Below are 23,813 nucleotides of genomic sequence, written 5' to 3' on the forward strand. Positions count from 1 at the left end.
CAACAGCAGCATGGTGGAAATTTACTCAAAAGCTCCAGCTCCAACCAATCGTGAATGGAAATGTGAGAAGAAATGGAAGAAACACTCCTTTAAACTTTAAGAGGAATGAGGTTGTTTCAGTATAGCAAGAACAGAGATGAAAGGGTTAATTAAAAATGTCAGGCTAAGCATTAGAAGTTGGGAAGCTAATTTGCATTATTAAATTACTTTTGACTTCTCAGCCAGCTTTGGGAAAACCCATTTATTCTGGGAGCAGGGGGAAGAAACCGTGAACACCCTTTGTAGGGCTCCGGATCATGTGATGGCATCAGGAATCCCTGCAGACATCAGGAAAGCAAGGAACGTGATGTGCTCCCACTGCAAAGATCCTCCTTACCTCTCCCCTGGCAGCACTGAGGACAGCAACACCACTCCCTCAGGGAAAGCTTTGGGAGAAGCAGCTCCAAGGGTGTTTTCGGAATGAATCACAGATGATTGGTTGCCTTAAACTTTTTAGCCATGGAGTGGAGAAAAGCCAATGAACCAAAATGTAACAAATTCAAACAAAATTATACAGCAAAGAGTCAGGTAGACTACTGCATGTTTATTGATAAAACAGCATTTTCTTTTTGAAAACAAACTGTTTTTAAAGTTAAACCTGATCAAAGTACATCAGTCTTGGTGGAGCTTAAGACATTCACACAGGTGCTTTTGGTGAGGAATCCATATTCCAGCTACAGGGCAGGAGCTCGAGGCCATGGTCCCCACCTCTCTGCTCAGCTTATCCTCGAGTGTTCACCTGCAGGGAGGACACACAGTCAGGCACAAGAAATCACAGGATACATCACAATTCCTTCTTTGTTTAAGGCTTTTAGTGACACTAATTCCTTGCTTTATGGTGCTGTATTTGTCATGGTTTAGGGACAAGTATTCATACTGTGTTTAATTTTAGCTGCCGTTATTAAAAGGCTGAATGGTCTCAAGTAGCACACAAACTGAGAATGCACAGTAACTGCATTCTGAAGCACAGCAAATGAATGACAATATCCTGGTGCTTGTGAAGGAAGGATAACCCAAACCACGATGCCAGCACCACTCACCACATCGTCAATCTTGAGAATGCTGCGCACGGTTTCTGTCGCCAGGGTCAGTGCACTCAAAGACACCAGCAGAGGCTGCACCACCAGCTCCTCCAGGATGTTGGAAATGCCACCCTAGGGGAACAAGGAGCCTTCACTTCGTGCAAGACAGACTACAGTCACATTTAGCATGTTTTCTTTCAGCAGAATCCTGAGGAAAGTCAACTCCTAGACTATCACAGGGCTTTCACCTGCAAGAGGGGGCCATTACAACACTCATCTTCTCTCCCCAAGCATTTGACATATCCAGTCAAAATGAGCCAACAGGAAAGGTCAACAGTGCCAATTGAGAAAAAGCTGTGGTGCTACTTCTGATTTATGACCACATTACACTGCAGATCCTACCGATGGATCTATTGTTGTAGCTGAAACACTTCTGTAAAGACATGAGATGTTTCTTGTCCTGTGGATACAGCATTTAGTATCTGGTACTATCAATGCTCAGGGTGAGCTCTTGTGAGAACAAGCTGTAATTTCCCTCTTTTAAGGAGGGGATTTCCCTAAATTTCCCCTAATGTTAGGGAGGCTACCACTGTGAGACACCACCTTGCCCTCTTCCCTAGTCCTAGGTTAAGCATTTCCCAGGTACTCTAACCCCTCATTACCTTTCTGACGTTAATGCCAGCTGTTTTCTCTCCTTGGGCATGTCTGTTTCTGAGCTCTGTAACCGTGGAGATGGGATTGAGCCCCGCGTTCTCAGCCAGGGTGGAGGGAATGACCTCAAGCGCATCGCCGTAGGCACGGACACAGTAGGACTCCATCCCCTTCAGCGTCCGGGCGTACTCGTTCAGCCGCAGCGCCAGCTCGATCTCCGGGGCTCCACCGCCAGCAATCAAAGCCCTGAGAGCACAGAAACGAACATCAAACCTCACCTAGAAGTGCATACACAATCAGGCTTTGTGTGGTGCTAATTAACCCAACTGAGACATTACCTTTTCTTCACTAAGCACCTTATGACACACAGGGCATCGTGAATGGAGCGCTCGGCTTCTTCCAGGACGAGTTTGTTGGATCCACGGACCACGATGCTCACAGTTTTCCCAGGGTTTGTGCAGCCTGTAATCTAAAACATAAAACCAAATACCAACACTGGGGAACAAATCAAAGTTTGGGACAAAAAGACACTGCCACTGGCACTTTGGAATTCTGTAACAGCACTGATGCCTGGCCAAGCAAAACCACTGCACTGCCAAAGCCAGTGGCTACTCAGAGCTTAGAAATAGGTACTGAAATGTAGTAAATTCCATAGTAAAAAACATCAAAGGTACCACTTATTAAAATAAGAGACAGATGTTGAGTAGGTATTAACATTGTTTCCCTCACTCACCTTTATTAGTTTCCCAGAACCGTTCAAATTGACCTCCTCTGCCAGTTCAGCAGAGCCCAGCATGTCAGGGGTGAACTGGTCAATGTGAGCCACAGGCTTAGTTCCAATTGTCTGAAAAGATAATGGGAAAAGAAATTAATCCAGAGGCTGACTGCAGAGTCAGCAAGTACACTGCATGTTGTTCTTTTGCAAGGGACAGTAAAATGCACAAGGGACTGTAGCTTTTACATTTGTCCTGAATCTTTCTATAGAAGTGTGACTGCTCAGAGCAGAGCAGGAATGTTTTTTAGGGGAATGTCTGCCTGCTCTTGCATTATAGTCAAAACATGAAACCTGTGAAAATGTCATAATAAACTGGCCCTGGCTGGACAGATAGTTTTGGGGTAGATTTTAAGTACTGCTGCTCATTTACATGACCCACCTTACCTTACATATAAACTCAATGTCCTCTCTTTCAATGTCTTTAACCACCATGATCTTAACTTTGTTCAGAAAATGGAGGGCCAGGTCACTGAGAGCATCCCTGAAAATGAAAGGGAAGGAGTCAGGTCCCAGTGCTCACATTCTACAGAGTACAAAGTAAGGATGTCATCAAACTCAAAATACAGCCAGTACTGGTGCTTTCCAAAGGTGCTGTTACTCTGCCAAGTGTGACTGTGTTTGGCTTCAGTTTTCCAAACAATTCCAACTGTGTCCCCGAGCACCCACAGAGAGCCAGTGCCTGGGTATCAACGTACCGCAGGATGGACTTCTGAATGAGCAGCACATTGCACCCAGCCTTCTTGATCTGCTTCACCAGGTTCAGGATGTAGGCTCTCTCCTCACGCAGCACTCTGTCCATTTGAGCATAATCAGAAACAACGATCTGGTTGTCCATCTATTTCAAATAAAAAAGAGAAAAGCAAGTGTCAAAATGTGCCATGTTCTTCAACGTACGATGCTGTCATTCTAAACAAAGAAGCTTAACAGCAAAACGCTGTTAGAGACAGTTCAGGTAACACTGAATTAAACATAAACATTTTTAAACATAATTTATAATTTAAACAATTCTTTTTAAACTGACTGTAATTTTTTTTAGGACCCAGCAGCCCTTTGCTCTAGCTGTGGCACAGAGTTGACCCCACAGTATCTTACAAAAACATCTGTTACTCCATTTGTTTGTCCCATGTCCTAGAGCATGAGGCTTTGCTCTAGCCACAGTCTGACTTACATCTGTCTTTGGAGCAGACAAGCAGAACTGAATGAGGCCAATTTTGGCTTTTTCCACTCTGGTTACGCCGGTATTTGCCACCTTCTGAGTCAGGACGAGTCCCTCAACCAGTTCACAATCATCAATTGTGCCTCTGTAAACAAACACAACCCATTACTGGAGCACTCTGGGAAACTGAGTTCACACAGACAATATCTGTCTAATTACAAATTGTTCCTTACCCCAACTTCTTAACAATTTTAATATCTCTGAGGTCCACACTATTGGCTGTAGTTGGGTCAATCACCTTCATCACTGCATCCACGCTCATTGGAGAAAGTAAACTGGAATACTGACACACAACCTAAGGGATTTAACAGTAAAGAAAACACGGTGAGAGACTTCACACTGATGAACAGCAGTTTCACAACAATCTTGTCATTGTGTTTCAGTGTCTGACATCAGAACCCTGAAGCAAAGATGTCTTAACAAGGCATCTTCTTAATGGCTGCTCCAGGGCAAGGACAGAGCAGAGATGCTGGGGTGAAAACCCACACTCAGAGATGTACAGAAAATGGAACTGCTCCTTAGACTTGACAAGCTGAAAGGCCTGGCTGGGCTGGAGCTGCCAGTGCAAGTGCAGCTGTACCTTGGAGTTAAGGGAAGTTGTTGCACTGTTCAGCAGAGTCTCCCTGTCACTGAGCTCCACGGGCTGGGCCATGTTGGTCAGCACCTCGATACCTTTATCCAGAGCCTTCTGGAATGACTCTGAAATGATGGTGGGGTGAATTCCTGTGCAGAGCATAAAAAATGCCTGTCAGAAGAGTCACGCTTGCAAACATACTTTTTTTTTTTTTCTTCACCAACTCTTCCCATTTTAAAACTCAAGGTACTCAGGTCAGAGCAAATTTAAGGCATTTCAGCAGAATGTTCTTCACTGATGTATGACCTCCATTCTTATTTTCTGCTATTAAAATTGAGGGAAAAAGCTGTAACATTCCAAGGGATTTATCCTCACAGACAAGACCTGCACATCTCCCTATGATCCCTGAAACTCTTTCTCCAAGTTCTCTTGGCATTCCTAAAGCTGCTGATGCCCAGGAGGAGGCTGACACTAATTCAATTTCAGATTTCCAAAAACTGTTTTCTCACAGTCCTGTATAAAACTCCCCAATTTCCCTGGAGCGTGGGATACACCCTTTATCCTTCCAAATGATTACAGCTACTTTAAGCTTCATCCCACACATGCAAGAGGACAAAAAGCCTTCAGTACCTACAGTGTTCAATGAATGTTAAATGAATAGATTTACCTTTCTGAAGGAGTCTGGAACAGGCATCCAAAAGAGCTCCAGCAATGACAACAACAGAGGTCGTGCCATCACCAGCTTCAATATCTTGTGCTTTTGACAGCTCTACTAACTAAAGGAGAAATTATTACAGAAAATAAATACATAGAGTGCTGTTTACCCACACCCAGACACTTCTTTGGCCAGAGCACAGCTATGGTACAATAAGTCACTTCCAGAAGCAAAGCTTTCTTTCCTGTATTTAGAACTGAACACACCTATCTAACAGGTTTACCTCTTCCTTCCCTGGAGGAGGGTCACAGGAAGCTCATTTCCATCTCTGATCACAACCAAATCCAAGAACATTGAACATCTCAAACGACCAGCTACTGTATCCTCAGACCACCTGGCCCTATTTTCACTCATTCCCTTCTCTCCTAATGGTTTGGGGCATGAGTTTTTCCTGCTCAAATGACAGAATGGAGGTTTGCCCTACATTTTCTTATGTCTTAAAACATGTCCAGAGAGATTGTGCATAAGGAACACTGGGCAATAAATAACGGTTGGTAACTTTTAAGCACGTGCCACAATCAAAATAAATGTTCCTGGAGCACAATGCACAAAATTTCCTGCTCTGTCACTGTGCTGAATAATGCTCCTCAAATCCAGATAAAAATGGAAAAGAAACCACTCACCATTTTGGCTGCAGGGTGCAGAACCTGCATTTGTTTCAGGATAGTGGCACCATCGTTAGTGATTGTCACATCTCCCTTAGCATCCTGAATCTGGGAATAAAGGGCAGGAAAACAGTTCTAATCAGCAGCTGCAAATCTTTCATTTGAGCCTCAAAATATTTTTTAACATAATTTTCAAAATCAAGATGTCCATTTAGTTCCCACTTTCCCTTAAATGCATGAAGTATGGGAAAGAATTAAGGCAAAAGGTGGCATCCTCTATAAGACACATTGAACGTACAGCATTTCCCGTAAGCTTGATATTTTGAGAATTTAAACCACAAAGTTTACCATTTTGTCCATTCCCTTTGGTCCAAGGCTGGTTCTAATTGCATCAGCAACAGCTGGGAAGAGAAGAAAACATTTGCAAGCTGATCTAAAGAACTACAAACACTCCATCATTTAAACGTGTTTTCTAAAAAGAAAATTCCTCCCTCTTTTCAGCAAATCCCAGACAGACTAAAGGATCCCAAATAGTGGAATGATGTAAAATCAGGCCTGATTTCCACAGTTCTTTATTTTTTTCAAGCAATCAGCATCTGAGCACTTGATTGCAGCCATTTTAAATCTGGGGAATCACAAAGGAACAGAACACAGCTCGCAGTGCGGCCGGGGCTCCTGTCAGTGACAGCATCGCATTCCCTACACGCGCCGGCCCATCGCGGGCAGCTCCCAGCCGTCAAACCCCTGGAATTCCTGCTCGTATCCCTGGGGCACGGCCCGGCCGGGGCCCAGCACCGGGGGATCCATCGCCCCCCGCCCCAACCGCGGCCCACGCGGGGCCCGGCCCGGCCCGGCTTCCCCCGCGGCCGCCGCACCTTTGCCGGCGGCGATGTTGCTGAAGCGGATCTGGGAGGGTTTGTCGCGGTCCTGGTAGGCGCCCTTGGCCCTGCCGCCGGCCCCGCCGGGGGCTCTGCCGGGCGCGCTCTCGGGCATGGCCGGGCCGAGCGGGACAGACCGGGATGGGCCCGGGATGCTTCCAGAACGGGGCCTTCCGGCCTCGCGTCACGCCGGGCTGCCCGATCCGCGCCTGCGCGCTGCTCAACCGACCAGCGAAACGCCCCCTTCCAGCTGCCTGCCGGCGAATGACGAGGACGCCTATAAAAGAGCCGCGCGCTCCCTTGGGGGCTTCGGGGAGGTTTTCCCGCCTGGCAGGGCCGGGCTTGTCTCGCGCTGCGCTCGTGGCCGCTGGGGGGCGCCAGGGCGCGGCCGCGGGTTCCCGCTCTGAGGGAGGGGTGGTGCGGGATGGGGCTCACGGACCCCGGGATTCCGCCCTCGGCCCTGAGGGAGACAGGAACTGAGGGAGGGGTGGTGCGGGATGGGGCTCACAGACACCGGGATTCCGCCCTCGGCCCTGAGGGAGCCGGGAACTGAGGGAGGGGTGGTGCGGGATGGGGCTCACAGCCCGCGGGATTCCGCCCTCAGTCCTGAGGGAGACAGGAACTGAGGGAGGGATGGTGCGGGATGGGGCTCACAGACACCGGGATTCCGCCCTCGGCCCTGAGGGAGACAGGAACTGAGGGAGGGGTGGTGCGGGATGGGGCTCACGGACCCCGGGATTCCGCCCTCAGCCCTGAGGGAGCCGGGAACTGAGGGAGGGATGGTTTGACTCAACGCCAGGCGGCCCCGGCGTTTCATTTTTATAAATCTCGGTGTGTCACCTTGTAGCTTTTCCCTGTTAAGTCCAGGACTTACTGTGCCTCCCACCTGTCCTGGGTAGGTTTTGAACACCAGTTTTTTTCAGAACCCTTTACCAAAAAGGGGTTTAAGCAGCACCTTTGTCACGTGTGAACTTAGACAAGAGTGAATTACAGGAAAATAACAAATACAAGGTAATTTTTTTGTAACAGCCTGAATTTCCCATGTGTCTGAGAGGCTCAGCTTGTATCTCCACTGTAGAACTGTAGGCTTTACCATCACTAAAAATAAGGCTAGAGTTGAAAAATAGCTTATACCTATTGGGTTGAGCTTAATTACTGTGTTGCTATAAGAAGGTCTTGTTTTTTTCTTTTTTATTTTCCATTTCTGAATGGCTCTTTAAGTTATTTTCTTCACCCTAAACAGAGTACAAATGTAATGCAGTTCAGATGCAAAGCACATACTTGAACCCACAAAGTGAATTAATTTTGTATTGTGTTCACAGTAAAACACAGCAGCTCAAAAAAAGCTCTGACTGAAAGGAAAGTGCCCACATAGTACATAAACCCTATAATGTTAATGGTATATCTTCGGCTGGGTATGAAAAGTCAGGGTTTCAAGTGCTCCTGTGTAAAGAAAATTATCCAAGAAATGTTCCCTTTCACCAGCAAGGTGTAAAAACCAGGCAGAGAATGGGACCTCTCGAGGCTCTTTTCCATTTTCAAGTTCCTGTAGCTGTACCAGGAGCTCATTGCAAGTGAAACACATCCTCATGGTGAGCAGTGTTCCAGTGCCAGCAACAGCTTTGTATGGTCAGACATCAAAATCCAGCATTTGGACAGTTGTCAAAACAAATAAATAGGGAAAACATGACTCTATCAGTCATGTTTTAACATCTTTCAACTGTTTTTAGCAGTTGCTTTTGATTCTATTTTTTTGCTGGATTTATGCACCTTTAAAACTGTTAGCTGAGAAGAGGATTTGGAAATGGGCGATCTTTGGCTTTTTATATTCCATTTTTAGCAGGCAGAGAGGAAACCAATTTTTGTATAAAGGCAGAGAAATGCACACCTAGGTCATATACAGGGAAAAAGTCTACCTAGTAATAGTCTGGATATGTCTGGATTTATATCAGCTCTAAAATGATCCAAACACACCCTAAATGGCAAAAAATCACTGTGAACCCTGACCCTGCTCTTAAATTCCACCAAGCAAGGATGGCAGCAGTACCAAATCCTGGATATTTAGCACTAATGCAATGTTATAGCTGGAATCAATAAAGAGCCAAGCTTTTAAAGAAGCTGTTGGGGAAGACAGGTTGTGGTTGGCCACCTCCTTGTTCCCCCAGGTTAGGGATCATTTCGAGTTTGTTGTAGTATCCCAGGAAGTTCCTGGTTTCTCCTGGGTGTGTATAATCAGTGGCATAGGTAAATCCGAGGATATTGTGTAAATTTGGGTGGTGGCAGATGTCATTTCTCTGGTGCTGAGCTGAGCTTTGGGTTTGGTTTTGCCACAGCATGCCACAAAGGACCTGAGAGGAAAACACAGAGAGACTGTGTGCTGTTACCAGCAGTTGTGCTGCTCAGAGGTGCCCCAGGGCTGGGAGCAAGAATTTTCCAGGATTTTGAAGGAAATAAAGGTTAGAGCTGGTGCTGTCCCAGCTACACATGACTGTGCTTGGCAAAAGCAGCTCCTCCAGTGCTGAGAATCATTTGGAGTCAGTTCGTGCCGTTGCTGGGTGGAGCCTGCATTCTGAGTTGGTGGGTAGCGAGCTGCTGAGCTAAGTTTAGAGCTGCTGTGGTCAGTGGGTTCCTTGCTAACAATTTTGGTCTGGCTGGATTCCTTCCCTGAAGGGTTTTGTCAGCTGTCAATGATGTACTGGATTTGAGATGAGTTGCCTGGCTAACTTAGGGGGTTTTGTTATCCGCTTTTGTTATCCCCTTTCACTCTCATCTGCCTTGTTCTGTGTCCAGTATGAGCTCCCTGGCCATGGCTTGGTTTCATCTGAGGCCCTTGCAGGTGTGAAGGTGGCATCAGATGGGGACTGACCCAGAGCAGGCTCTGTGGTTTAGGACTTGTCATGTCAGGATGGAGGCTGAACTTTCAGCCAGGGCTGAAACCCAAGGACCAAATGTGTCATTAGGTCACGTTTAAAGCCAGCACTCCCTGAAGCCTTTTGGATTTGTCTTAAGAGCCAAGTTTAGACTTGGAGTTGCCTGCACTTTATATTGTTATATATCCTTGCCCTCTTATCATAATTTCTGGCTGTTCTGACCTTTTCCAGCATCTCCAAGAAGCAAGGAGACAATAACAAGTCCCACAATAAACACCCCCATGCAAGATCCTGGAGTTGTAACGGAGTTTTTTAGCTTAGTTTCTTGAAAAATAATGGTTTGTGTGCTTAGTACTCTGTCCTTCAAATAGAATTTGGACCTTATTTTGAGTAAATGTGGTAGAAACCCTGCATTTTCTGGCTTTGTGTGACTAGGCAGCTGCAGGAAGAGGTGAGATTTTTAGTTAGAGCTGCACTGAGGACATAGCTCAGTGCTTTGGGGATGTTTGTTGCTGGCACAATGTTCCTGAAATGGAGGATAATCTTCCAGGGGGTCTTTTTTGCTTTTCCCTGGGAGATGACTCACCAAGAATCCTCAAGGCAGCAGTGATGACAGCAGAAGGAATGATTGCCACAAATAGGGTGACATCATTTCACCCCATGGCCTTAGATAAGTCATTAAGTACCATTCCTTAACCATGCTCTGATAAGAGTGAGTGGCTTTTGAACATTTAATAAATGCAATACTCAAGTCTTCCCAGCATGAAGTTTTACATGAGTAAATTTTAGTTTTTAAGAGAAGAAGAAAGTCTCTACCTAGAGAATATTTTTTTCTTCTATCTGGAGTTTTCATGCCAAAAGTTTTGGCTCGTGGTGCCCGAGGCTGAGCCCTGAAGGAGCTGCCAGCCCTGCCTGCATGGGATGGCTGCATGGCTGCTTCCACCTTCTGGAGCAGACACTGAATAAGGGATTTTGCTTTTTATGGATTTTCTCAGAATTCTTTTACGTGATTTCTTCTGATTTTCTTTGTTTCGTTCCTGCTCTGGACTATGTATAGCAGAGTTTTTGTCCCTTTCATCCTCCTCCATTACTTGTTAATATTTTCTGAGGGGTTTTTCTCCCTTATGTTCCTTGAAAAAATCCAATTTGACATCCATAGATGGAAAGGTTGCTCACATATCCTTTTCAGCAAAGGATCTAGGAAAAATGAGGACACATTTTGTGGGAGGAAATGCATGCAGTGCCATACAAGTATTACCTTATTATGTGTACTTGTAGGTAATGTCAGCCAGCACAGAAGGGTGAGGGCTCTGCAGCAGCACAACATACAGGGCTGCCCTCTGGTCTGGGAGGGAAGGAAAACGCTTTACGCTTTACCCATAGTGATTTTTTTCTGCTAAGATATCACTGTAAACATTGCTGTTTAATTTTCTCTAAATGCAATGAATGCCATCAGATCTCTGCTTCTAAATCTACAATAGTTTTTTTAAAAAAATACTGCACTTGTGGACTGACTTTCCAGTTTTTCCAGGCAGTAATTCCCTCCTTGCTCTTACCAAAAAAAACCAAAAAAACAAAAAACCAAATTTTTTCCTTATCAGTGTCAAGTTGGCAGAAAAGTTCCTGGTCGTAAGGCTACAAAAAGAATTAGAGGCAGGGACAGACGAGCTGCTGAGTGAGTTTGTGGGACTGGGACTGTTGCTGCTAATTCTCAGCACTTTTCCCTTCACACAGGAGGAGGTGAGGACACACAGGAGCACACTGGTAGTGTAAGTCAGTGACCCTTGGTCTGCAGGATGCAGGTGGAAGCTGTCTGGTGAAAGAATGAGTATTTCTTTGTGGGAATACCTGGGGAGATGATTCCCCCCTCTCCCTCTAGATGCCAGCAGAGCACTAACCTTGCTGTGAGGCGTTGCCTCCTGGATGTATTTCAGAAGAGTGTTAATTTGTAATGCTGCTTGATCACTTTTTAGAGGCTGGGATTAACGGATTGTCCTGTTCAGAACAAACTTTGCATCCTTTGGAGAGCTGATGAAAAGAAGAAGCACCTGGAGTTTAAACATGTTTTTATGAATATCTGTTTCCGCAAATACAAAACATGTTCTCACCTGTGATACATCTCTCTCTATTTCACAGGTAAAGAACGAATCACAGGCTTCTTGGCAAGCACCATCCTGAGCCCTCAGAGGCATCCTCGTTTGTATCTCCACAAAAAGGTGTTGTTCCAGAGATCCCTGTGGAGGAGTACGGCCGTTCCAGGGCAGTGCTTGCTGAGGGAGCATCGTGGTTAAACTTGTGCATCCTTCCATGAAGAGGCTGATGGGGCCTGGGATGTGGTGTGAGCTCCCTGCCTTGGGCCGTGTCATCTCCCAGCTGGCCCATTTAGTGTCTGTCACCCCTCTGGCCTGCATGACTGGAAAGTGGGATCCCTTCTGGTGCTGAGATAGATCAGGCTGAATCACCTTGTCCTGTTCCTCTGGGCTTTCCCACATGCCTGCTTACAGGCATGCCTGCTCTCAGGGACTGCTTCTCTAATGGCATTTCTTGCACCAAAAGCAAGGTGTCCCTCCCTGCTCCCGCACTGCCAGCAACAGTTCTGGCCCCTGAAGAGTCTTTTTTTTAACTGTATGGAGGGGATCAGCTCCATTTCCCAGAGTGTTTCTACTGGGAGACTCTGTGAGACTCAGTGACTGATTTTCAAGTGCTGTTAGAGACAGAGCATTGTGCACTTCTGCCGTGACAACCAGGGATGCACCCACAGGCACCCTTGGCTGCTGTGGACTCCTTGCTTGGACTTGCTTCTTTGGAAAGAGGACAAACACAAGTGAATGGAGAAGGATCTTGATAAGATTGTCTTCCAAGAAAGGACATAGAAAAACCTACACAAACTGTTCAAAAACTGTATTTCAATGCTCTCTGCACTTCCCCCAAGTGATCTTCCTCTCAGAGAACAAGTGGAACTGCACAGCAGTAAGTGAAGTATTAGTTATATATTTTTATATTTTGGCTTTTTATAGCTCTTAAAAATTGTTTCAGAGATGTTTGGGTATTCCAGTCACGCTGCCAAAGGTCTATGTCTTTGAAACTGGAGGTACACATGGGATTTGCTGTTGGGTGCAATCAGGAAAAAGGGGGAGAAACAAGCAGGTGGAGCAAAGCAGGGCAGCTTCCTAACATGGCTTTATTGGGAAAGTTTCCGTGCAGCCCCTGGGTTACTTTGTTCCCCTCACTGCCCCAGTCCTGAGAAGAGCTCTGAGAGCTCCCTCCACTGGAAAAAGTTTAGTTGGTCACTACTAAAATGAATCCTGGTGAAAATACGAAGTGGTAGTAGGAAAAAAAAATAAATCTGCATTTGAAGCACTGATACTTCTCATAGATGTTGATAAATACAAATCCCATGTTTTTAACCCTGCTGCTACATCCCATACATTCCACTTTCCACCTGTGGAAGGGTTGAGGGTTACTAGGCAAGAGAGGGGCACTGCCCCTGGCTGGGGCATCTGTGCTTCAGGATGGTTCATCAGCTCAGATGGAATTGGGCTGCTGAAGGTCACTTTAAGCTGGAACAAGTGGGGATTGTGGGAGCAGGACTTGTATATTTGTGTGGCTCCCAGAAAGGGCACTTTAAAGGAATGGGAGGCTCTGATGTGTTCCCTTGGCTGTGAAATTCAGGAGGGGCTGGATGGAGAACTGGTTAGAGAAATCAATTGTGATGGACTTCCTAGTTCAGTGATTATCAGCTGCAGTGTGGTAAAGTGTAGTGAGATATGTCCTCTTAATATCTCATTTTAAATGATGTCCTCTTGCTTTGGACTAACTCATATTTAAGTGGGAGCAATCTTTATTTTCAGTTCCAGTATCTTTTTTTCCTGCCCTTCTCTGGAGCTAATCTTTGAGACAATATAAATTGCTCTTCACAAATCTCTTATTTTGCTTTGTTTCTGGTAAAACCAAACACCCCAACCAAGGTCTCCTAGAGCTATGCTGTGCAAACACAGGGGAATATATGATCTCTGTCCCAGTTTGGCATATGAGTCTTTGGCCAATTTGCTCTCTTCAAATGACAATCATCTGTACCTGTTTATTAAACCCTCCAGAAAATGCAGGAAAAACCAGGCCAGAAATAAGTGTAAAAACCTAGGTCCAAACAGAGGAAGGTCCAAACTACCAGAATGAGAAAATAAGAGATTTTCAAACTGAAAAGGTGACACCATCCTGTCTTCTTCATTTGCATTTCACTTCCATTGAGAGTTTGAGTCATGGGGCTCAGGACAGACATGGCAGGAATTTGTATCTGTCCAGTCACAGTCATTCCCAGACCAGGGCTGGGGAGAGGACAAATTTCCAGGAAAGGTTTGCAAGTCCATAGTGGTGAAAAGGCACAAGCCTCCTGCTGCCACATACAAAAAGAAAGCACTTGGGACATCAGAGAACACAACTACCGTAATAAAAAGCATTTCTTTACTATATGTTGAAAGTTCATTCTAAAACAACAAAAGGAGTTAATTTTTCAGGCTAAACATTGTCGATGGTAAAGACAACACCAAGATCCATGTCTTTAAAAAACCAAAACATAGCTCTGTAGCTTTTATTTCTGTAATACTGAAATAATTAAAAACCCCAAAAGAATGGAACTTTTACACAGTACAGCACCTTCCCCTCAGAGTCCAGGGGGTTTTATGCACTGTGTTTGTACAGCACTGTACAGCAGCTGGAACAGGCAGCTCCTGGAACTGAAACCTATGAGGAAACATCAGATTGGGACACCTCCTTGGATTCTAATGGCATCTCAAAGTTGGGATTGTCAGCATCTCTTATTATTGTACAGAAATTGGAACCCAAGAGTTCATTTGAAAGGTGTCTGCAGAACTGCTGCTAGTGCAACAAAAAACTAGGGTTTTTCAGGTCTCAGCAGCACATGCATTAAATTGCTTCATTACTTGGCTCTTTGCCTCTGTATGAGGTAAATCTTGGGACAGAACATCCTCTCTGCTTAAAATCCACTGGGAAACAAATGTTAATATGCTCCCCTCCCCCATTCTGTGGGTCACTGCTGTACTGCAAACCCCCCACTGCCTGTCACCTTGCTTTGGGGAAGCACTTGGGAGTCTCAGTTGTGGACAAATTCATAAAAAAGTCAGAACAAAACAATTGCCTCTGTCCTAAGGATCCTGCACAACCTGTGACTACAATTAAATTTCATGTTTCTTTTTCCTGAACTGGTTAGGTTGATGATCTGGATCCACTGCATTTCCTTGGAGGAAGTCAGAGCTGTGCAGCACCTTGTCACTGAGCCCACTGACTCCTTTCAGCTGTACTCTCTTCATGGAGAATACCTTTAAAAAATTGAACCCCCAGCTTTGCTCTGTGAATAAAAGCAGTGTGTCTTGCTCAGCTTAATGCACCTTGGATTACAGCTCTCATCACACAGACTGTGCTCATGAGAGATACTGGAGGCAGACAGCTGGCCAGGCAGCCTCTCACTGTGTCAAATTTATGCTACTCTATTTGTAGGTGATTACAAAAACAGCTTTTCAAGGTTAGTGTCCAGGCTTGCTGCTGCTTAGCACAGGAACAGGAGTCCAAAGCCTTTTTTCTGGTTGACTACCTTCATTATTAGTTTTTCTTTTTTTTTTGGTGCTTTTCTCTCCCTTAGAAACATCAGGGTTATGGAATTTGATGGTTCATAGTTTTGCTGAAGGACATTTTCAGAGTCTCACAAAAACATGCCAAGGTGATGGAGATAGTGAACTTTGAATGCATAGAACAATCACTCAGAGCTAATTAGTGGCTTGTAATTTTAAGGGATAATCAAATGCTGGGTTCTTGTAGGAGACTAAGTGTGTACCATACTGCTCACTCTGAGGCTTTTTACATGCCTTACACAGGCACACAGACAAAATAATTGTGGTAATGAGAAAGAGTCCACTTGCTGCAGACAGACCAGCAAAAACATACTTGTAGCTGGGTTTTGTTTTAAAGCTGGTGCATGAATTACCTGGAATTTCCTGGCCTGTCGTCTGGCTTGACCCTGCTTTGTTGGAGGCAGTCACACAGATTTGGTAAGTGGTGAATGGTAGCAGGTTATACAGAGTGTACTGCCTGGCCGTGGGGTAGATGTTGTCCATGACAAGCTGCCTGTCCTCGCTGTCCTGGGCACGAAGCATCAGCTCATAGCTGTGAACAACTGAATAAGGGGCACACCAGCGTACCTGTGCAGAGCTGTCAGTGATTTCAATCGCCTCTCTGAGCCTGGGTGGGTCTGGAATCTCATCTTCCCTCGACGTGCCGGGACATGAACACTGGGATATGTTCTGGAGTTCCCTGCATGGCTTCTGCAGGTGCCTGCAAGGATTGTAGTCACAGGCGATGTGCACTTGTGGGCCTTGCACCGGGGTTTCCTTTGCTGCTTCTTCATAGTCATAGTCATCAATGTAATGTGGTGATGGTGTGGTGGGTGGCTCTGAGTGGGCACTGCTCCCTGTGGAGTTCAGCTGTGGGGGGCTCGTTTGTGGGGCATCTTCCTTGGCATGGGTGCCAAAGGAGTGAACGTGGTGGTTGGTGGTGTGGGGAACTCCTGTTCCTCCAGTGGAATAATCACTGGTGGTCTGGTTGAATTGCTCTTCCCGAGGGAATGTCGTGTCAGTTGTTCTGAGCCCTCTCTGTAGCTGTTCTGTTCCAGCTGGACTTGTGGAGCTGTGATCTGGGGACTGAGCAAAGAGCTCTTGGAGAAAAACTGGGAAGGAGGTTACAGATGCCAAGGAAGGGGGATTGCTTGTGGATTCAGAAACTGCCTCCTCCTCGTGGGAGGAACTGTTGGCTTTTGTTAGGATCAGCTCCGTTGTGTTGGATGCTGCAGTGCTCATCACATCCCTCTGGATTAGGGAGCTGGTATAGGTGTCTTTGGTTAGCACTGGGTTGGATGCTGCAGTGCTCATCACATCCTTCTGGATTAAGGAGCTGGTATAGGTGTCTTTGGTTAGCATTGGGTTGGATGCTGCAGTGCTCATCAGATCCCTCTGGATTAGGGAGCTGGTATAGGTGTCTTTGGTTAGTGTTGGGTTGGGTGTTGCTGTGCTCCTTACATTCCTCTGGATAAGGGAGCTGGTGTGAGTCAAATCTTTGGTCAACAGAGCTGAGTCTGTTGTTACTGTAGCAGAGGCATCATCACCGGTGAAGCTGAAAGCATCATGATTGGGAAGGGCTGTGTTTGAATCGGGCAGTGTAACATTGCTCTCTGAATGGCATTTATCGTAGAGCTCCAGCAGCGAAAAAGATGTTGGAGGTCTGCCAGAATCTTCCTGGGATGTGCAAAAAGTCTCCCGAGCCCTGCAGGGGGAAACCAGAATAGTCAAGATCCAGAAGAACATCACAGGTGTCTGTAGGCTGCTTGGACTGGAATTGATGACCTGCTGTCAAAACAGTCTGCGTTAGTGAGAATGTGAAACCTAGATCAAAACTAGATTGTCTTTACAACAGTCTGGGCAGATTTCCACAGCACTGACTGTGAAATTTAACTGGAACTGGCTTTTTGGTTTTGTAAGGTGCAGGGATATCTTTTGCCCGAGGGGAAGTGTCCTTTGGTACAACAATGGCTGTGAACTTTAGCAAAGGGCATCGGGATTCAAGGCAACTTGTCGTAAAGGGTCAGACTTTAATGCCACAGTAACAGGGGAACACATGCAGGGAGATGTAACAGGATTCCAAGGATTCTTAATCCATCTGGTTTAGGCAGTGGGAGGTGGGACTTCTCAATGACTAAGATCGAATTCTTAATTTACTCAGACACTGAATTTTTGGTAAAGAATGCAACTGCTAAACTCATCCCGGTGAAAAACTACTTTCAACAATCTAAACAATCTACTTCCCTGCTCTCTGAGAGATTTGATGACAAATCTTCTCGGTGGCCTTTCAAAAGGAAGAAAGACCATTTATATGCAAATATTTCTTTTAACTGCAGCTTATTGTAATTAGTCTGTAAAACTGTAGGGGAGCATGAAAACAATAGGTGAGAAATGGTGCTATTTGCAAGGGGTTTTGTTGACTGCTGGTGGTGATGTAAGCGTTGGGAATAGCAGGGTTAGAAGAAAATAATTCGTTAAAGATCTTCTAAAGTTTTCCAGTTACTGCTCCCAGAGCTGGTACATCAAGACAGCTCATTTTCTGTCTTCAGCTAATAGTGAAATATGGTCCAAAACAGAAAATATTCTCCCCTCAACGTAGAATCCACAGCTAATAACACTTAATGCTTTGTCCCTGAAAGGGACATTATTTTGCACTTCTGCCTCTTGTGGAAGGGAAGAACACACAAGGAATTTGAATCACTTAGTGAATGGTGGTGAATGTCTGCCCCCCTAACAACTCTGCACATTGAAGTTGTGTCTGAAGAGCATTACTTGATCTCCTTGAGCTCACTTACTTTTGCAGAACGACTTTCTTGGGCTTGGACAGCAGCCAGGAGAGCTGGCAGTTGCACAGCAGAGGATTCCCATACAAGTTGATGGTGGTGATGCCATCCGATGAATTGGTGTTCCAAGGATTAAAGGAACTCAGGTTACAGCTACAAGAAGACAAATGCAATAATTAAAAAATGCTGAGCTACCTTAAACAGCTGGAGTGTGCTTAGTATCCCTTATCCTTAGTGTGTGTAAGGCACAAAGCAATATTCTCAGTTCCCTTGGCAGTAACCAGTTATTAAACCCACCATCCTGCACTCTGCAGGCTCAGAAGATGCTCTCTTTTTTCTAGGATTTTAACAGCAATTTCTTTAAGTTTGGGCATGATTTTTAGGGGTATGGGCATGATACTTTGGACTGGTATTCCTGCAAGTGTTGGAAAGTGCTGTGTAAACCCCATAGGGCAGTCAAGGGGGGATTGGTCCCATAGGGTTTTTGTTTTGTATGGGTTTATGTTCCTGAAACTGGTTTCTAGGCACAGCCAGTGCTCTAGTGTTTGTTTTCTGATATGCTTATATCTGGATTGGTATTATAAAAATGTTTCAAAGTGCTCTCCAGATTTTTTCCTTTGTACGCATTTCACCTGCTCTTTATCTTTTGATAAATCACTTTTGGACTTTTGTTCCTCTTAGTATTTCAGGTATGTAACATACCAAGAGGTGCTACCCCTAGAATGAGGACTAAAACATTGTATTCATCCTTGCTGAGCAGGGGACTCTCAGTGAGCTGCTTCTCCTCTGATGGGATATTGCCACTGTAGGTGCTGGAAGCCCAGTCTGTATCACAGGTGGGATTCAGTGGATCTGTGCTGATCTAAACAGTGCTGGGTGAATTCATCCACAGGACAGGGAGATAAGGCAGAGGAGAGGGAACACAATGGATACAAGCAAACAATTAATTGTGCTATGAGTCCCATGCTGCTCTTTGAGCTGTATCAGCTCTATCAGGCCAGATCACAGGTTTTACATGGCAAAGACAGCAAGTCCACACCTCCTTCCTAAATCTGATAACAAACTGTTTGAGTTAGTGCCCGGGCATCACAGCACTGTGAGGCAAAGGCAGCATTATGTGAGGGAGGACAAAAAAAAAACAACTCACTTCTCAAACGAGAGATGACTCAGGTGAGGAGCACTGGCAAACATCTCCATCTGCACGAAACCCAGGGAACGGGAGTACTGACAGTGCAGCTCTTGGAGAGCAGGCAGAGACTTGAAGACGTCACTATCGAGGCTTCTTAACCGTGGCATGTTTGTCAGGTGAAGTGATCTGAGGTTGGCCAAGTCTCTGACCCACTCTGGCTGAACTGAAACAGAAAAATACTTAAACCTAATGCCTAAACAGAGCATTCCTGTGGATTTCTGCCTAGAAAAAGATATAATGTATCTGTCACTTTCTGCAGCTATTCTCTTTGGGAAAGGAATAGAACAAAAGTCAATACACCAGTGTATAAACACTCATGCAGCTGCATTTTTGTAATAGTCCGTGCAAGTCAGGCTGTCATAGGGCAGAGGAAAAGAGGTGAAAAAAGGACAACAAAGCTGATAAGAGATATGGAATAGATTTCTCGTTGGGTGAGATTAAATGAATGAGGATTTCTCTACTCTGCAAGGTCCTGTCTGGTGCAAGAAAGGCAAATCACTTATTTCTCCTAGCACAGGAAGTAGAGCCAAGAGGCATGAAACAGAAAGAGTAGGTCTTGTACAAAAGGGCCTTTCCATCCCATGACTCAATAGGATAATTCACCACCACAAGAGGGATTAGGCAAATTCATGGAGGAAATTTGGTGGTGCAGGTTTAATGTGAGTTGAGGTGAAGCCTCTGGCTTGAGGAGCCCCTAAGGCCCTGGCCCTGCACCAGGCTGAGCAGCTGGGCAAGGCATCTCACATCTGTGTGTCTCAGCACCTCAGGTGTAAACTGAGGCTGGCAGGGGAGGCCGGCAAAAGGGAAAAATCCTCCCTTGGGGCAGGGATTGTCTCCCCCCTCAACGGAAGTATCCAGGCTGTGGATGGCACAAAAAGCCTCTCTCTGTGCTATTTCAATGCAGCACTAAAAGCTGAGTGTAGCTGTGGGGACAAAGAAAGATTTCAACAGCCTGTTTGGAAAGAGAAACTAATTTCCTCCTGTGCTTCCCAAAACTAATCCCGGGGCTGACAGGGGGATGACTGTCAGTAGCAGACAGTGGGATTAGGATGAAAGTGGGTGACTACACTGGGACAAATCGTCCTGTCTCATGGTGTTTGGTCTCTGCCCTTCCTTTGGGAGGCTGGTTTGCATGAGAGTGCCTTGCACGCTTGGACCAGCTGTTTGCAGCTTTCAGTGTGGGGTGTTCCCCCTGCACTCCAGGCTCAGCCAGATTGGAGCCATCGTCCCAGCAAGGCTTGTGCTCCCCTAGCCTGACCAAGCCCCATGCCTACAGTGGGAAACCCAGAAACTTACTTTTCTCAAAAAAGGTCCTGCTCAGATCAAGCACGCTGATGGAGTTTCCAGGCCTGTTCATGGCCTCGTTGGGATCTGTGCTGATGGCAAAAGCAGAGTCCCTAATTCCTCTGCTGTCATCCTGCCCGAGCAGTGTTGCAGAGAGGTTCAAGACCTGCAGCTGAGGGTAGCAGGAAAAAGCCAGTGGTTGGATTTCCATCAGTGGATTTCCAGCCAAGGACAACCACCTCAGGTTAGGCAGGGCAGAGTCGTGGCAGGATGGCACAGATGACAGCTTATTAAAGCTCAAGTCCAGCTTGAGGAGACTGCTGAGGGCTTCAGGTCCCCACCTCACAGACCAGAGGTGGTTGTGCCTCAGCGAGAGGACATGCAGTTGTCGGAGGTTTGCTATCTCTGTGCCGTTCACCTCTTCCAGGAGGTTATTGCTGAGATCCAAGGTCTCCAGGGCCTCTGGAAGGCAGACAGGAAAAGCTGTCAGGTTGCTGCTGGTCAGCTGCAGAGTGATCCAGGTCTTGTTCTTCCGATCCTCACAGGACATGCTAGTAAGATTAACATTCTTCCAAGTGTCTTCCTGAGCCAGCTGGAAAAAGGTGGTGACATCCCTAGATGCTGCTCTGCTCACGGGGCCTTGTGCCGTGGTCCCCAGCAGCAGAGGGAGGATGAGCAAGGGTGACAACATCCTTCTCCGAGGTGCCTGCAGTTTGCAAGATCTGTTTCCTTTTTTGTTTCAGGAAGGGGAAAACAAAACATCAACATTTAGATTAAAATTCTTCCAGGTATCTACAAACTATTTAAAAGAAAAACAGTTATAAGCCCTTTCCTATTATATTTGGACAGTGATAAGTGATAATTAATAGCTCTTTTGTAATTGAACCTAAGTAAACATGTTTTTCACACGTGAATCCTTGGGGACAGAAGTACCATGCAGTCTCAGTCATGCAGGAAGCATGAACCGAGTTGTATCCCACACCAGTACCCTCAGTGCCAGCAGGCTGTCCTGCATAGTGTCCAGTTTGGCCAGCCCAGTGGGAAGAGTTTTCCTGTGGGGTGATGCCCAAACAACGGGGTCAACGTGCCTATGGCAAGGGACTGTTTCCTGTGATATTGTGCAAAGCAAATCAGTGGATCTGAGGACAGAGGAGAGTTGCCAAACTTTAAAGCACAGGATCCCAAACTGGGCTGAGTTGTGTTGGAGTGGGCAGTTATAAGTTCCTTTCCTGTTTTTGGAAGTACTTTCATTAGCAAAACCAGGGACTTGTGTGGGCTCTGCCAGGGCAGTTCTGCCCCATTCTGAGGATGGTCACAGTGGGGACCCCACAGGGGTTTGGGGATACTGAGCAGCTGGCAGTGCCCCATAGCCTGTCAGCCAGGCAGCGGCAGGGCTGGGCCCTGCTGTGGATGAGAGCTACAGACAGGCTGCACAGCCCAGCTGCTGGGAAAGGATGCACTGAAAATGCAGCTCCCGAACCACATGTCAGTGGAAGTGGTCAGAAATCGAGTATGTTCCTGGATCAGGGCCCCAAAGGCCTGAGCGCCAGGAAGCATGTTATTTAGTGTTACAGCTCCCTCCTCCTCCCAGCCCTGCTTTTGCCTTTGTAAAAAAAAAAATGTCCTTAATGACCTGTGCGAGGTCCCCACAGGTACTCGGTGTCAGAGGAAGGAATTAACCCCAGCCCCAAACCCTTGCTTTTCTTATTGAGCTGTCTTTTGTGCTTCCCGGCATCAAAACGATCATTCCTAGTCCAGAAATATATTACAGTGTAGGGTGATAACCGAAGCCCCACGTATTATAAAATATCTCCGACCTATTCCAAAGTTTAATTGCTCCTTGCTGTTCCCTGAATGATGCCAGGTCTTGCCCAGACTGTTACCCTTTGCTGCCATCCCAGGTTTGAAGTAGGGACCAGTAAAATAGTATAGACCAGACCACCAAAATAATGTGTTGTGTTTGCCCGTGTCGTTTTCGTCAGATGGAACCTTGCAAGAGCCAAGCAGCCTCAGGGCTTCCCGGTCACCGCTGAATCCCCTGCTCCGCAGCACACTGGCAGGGAGAGGATGGGAGGAATTGGGCTGCCGTATTCTAATCTTAGATTTAATCTTAATCCTTGTATCTAAACCGCATCCGCTTGCACGTACCTGTCCTAAAGTCCTGGTGCCTCGTGCCTCTGCTCGGAGTGGCTCCGACTGCCTGGCCTTGATTTTATACGCTTGGTGTGACTCAGCCGACGGCGTGAAATGCCTCTTTTCTGTTCCCAGCTTTCCCTGCTCCCGGCTCTGCCCACAAACTCAGGCGAGGTTTGTTCCAGGCTCACTCCCCCGCATCCAGCTTTGAGAGGGGGCGGCTCCGGGCAGCTTTCCCCGCTCCCTTGGCCCTAGCAGGAGGTGGGTGGGAGGGCTCTTATTTCCCAACACTCAGGCAGGGCTGCTCCTGCCTGTCTTTGTCCAAGCAGAGGGGGGTAAAGGGAACAGATCAGTGTCAATAGTCCCTACTCTCACGTCTTCCACTAACGGGGGGAGGGAGACGAATTGTGCTCCTTTGTTGGCAGGTCAGGATGATGTAAAGCTGGGGCTCTGCCTGCTGACATGAGCTTGTCTCTCTCTTTAGGCGCCAATGAGGGGTTTCAAGTGTTTAAATTTCTAAGACTCTTGCTCTTGGGGAGTAAATCCTGCAAAAGTTCACGCAGGACAAATTACTTTTCTAAGGAGGCCCTTAGGATATGTCAAAAGTGAAACTCTCACCTGCTCCCGCAGAGAGGAATTCTCTGCCGATGGAGAGGGCGTGGATGTCACACATACCCCGTGTGACAGTCTTGGGAGGCCGCTCTTGGTCCCGCTGTGCGTGGGTTGTGCTCTCCGTTCTGCAGCTGTGTACCACATGGCTTGGGAGAATTCCCTTCCTGCTACTTCTCTCATCCTTTGCTGGATAAGTAAAACTGACAACATAAACCATCTCCCACTGAGAGACCTGCCCTGAGCTGGGTTTTTCAGCATTCCCACAATTCAAACAATAATTAGGTCGAGAACAGAGAATAAAGTCAGAGAAATGATCCCAGAAAGGGATGAGTTGATGGAGATTGTTCCAAAGTAAAAGCAAAAGGGTGGTTGTCCTGTTGCTATTGTAGGACAAGTAATTGTTCAAATTTCCAATGAGAACAGTAGTCAGCGCTTTTCCTTTATCGGGGCAACAACAGACCCCTGACATGAAGGCAGCAACGTCCTGTAAACATTGGTGCTAAAGTGCAGATAAAGGTCTTGCTTGCCCAAAAACCTTGAGCCTGCAAGTAAACTTTACGCAGACCTTATCTATTGACCGCGTGGGTTACTATGTGCGTGGGGAGAGAGCCTTGAAAAACACCAGGACATCCACAGAGCAGAGATAGGGGCTCCCAGTAGGACTCTCTGGAGCCATTGCGGTTCCCTCGGAGGCTGGGCGAGGTGCACATGTTGTTCCCCCATGGAATGGCTCCAGGGCAAGATAAATGGTTTCCTCAATGAGGGGCTAATCCCACCGCTGACCCTGGAGGGGCGGCCGGGCCCGGCACGTGCGCACCCGCAGGTACCTTCAGACCTCTGCAC

General features: G+C 46.5%; 2 protein-coding genes and 1 long non-coding RNA gene across 3 annotated transcripts; 1 reads left to right on the forward strand and 2 right to left on the reverse strand.

Annotated features, from left to right (window-relative positions):
- Nucleotides 1-563: 563 nt before the first annotated feature.
- Nucleotides 564-6,673, reverse strand: CCT4 (chaperonin containing TCP1 subunit 4). The gene is made up of 14 exons (XM_005525449.3): nt 6,473-6,673; nt 5,946-5,998; nt 5,616-5,705; nt 4,945-5,053; nt 4,284-4,426; nt 3,877-3,998; nt 3,656-3,788; nt 3,183-3,322; nt 2,872-2,968; nt 2,446-2,556; nt 2,051-2,181; nt 1,724-1,958; nt 1,080-1,193; nt 564-778 (listed from the first exon to the last, which is right to left on the reverse strand). Exons 1-14 carry the CDS (start codon nt 6,588-6,590, stop codon nt 761-763), a joined length of 1,614 nt encoding a protein of 537 aa, XP_005525506.1. The 5' UTR covers nt 6,591-6,673; the 3' UTR covers nt 564-760.
- A 437-nt stretch (nt 6,674-7,110) lies between these two features.
- On the forward strand, nt 7,111-14,704 carry LOC148184559 (uncharacterized). Its single transcript, XR_015772241.1, has 3 exons — nt 7,111-7,486; nt 11,482-12,315; nt 14,573-14,704. It is a non-coding gene; the product is annotated as an uncharacterized LOC148184559 (long non-coding RNA).
- LRRN4 (leucine rich repeat neuronal 4) lies at nt 13,790-22,679 on the reverse strand. The gene is made up of 5 exons (XM_014254729.2): nt 22,374-22,679; nt 20,238-20,954; nt 18,900-19,104; nt 17,765-17,905; nt 13,790-16,674 (listed from the first exon to the last, which is right to left on the reverse strand). The coding sequence occupies exons 2-5, from the start codon at nt 20,914-20,916 to the stop codon at nt 15,126-15,128; spliced, it is 2,574 nt and encodes an 857-aa protein (XP_014110204.2). The 5' UTR covers nt 20,917-20,954; nt 22,374-22,679; the 3' UTR covers nt 13,790-15,125.
- Between the last annotated feature and the right edge of the window lie 1,134 nt (nt 22,680-23,813).

The sequence above is a fragment of the Pseudopodoces humilis genome, chromosome 3, assembly GCF_049639895.1.
Source record: "Pseudopodoces humilis isolate 2021_Gansu_Grassland_sample_001 chromosome 3, ASM4963989v1, whole genome shotgun sequence".
Classification (NCBI taxonomy): domain Eukaryota; kingdom Metazoa; phylum Chordata; class Aves; order Passeriformes; family Paridae; genus Pseudopodoces; species Pseudopodoces humilis.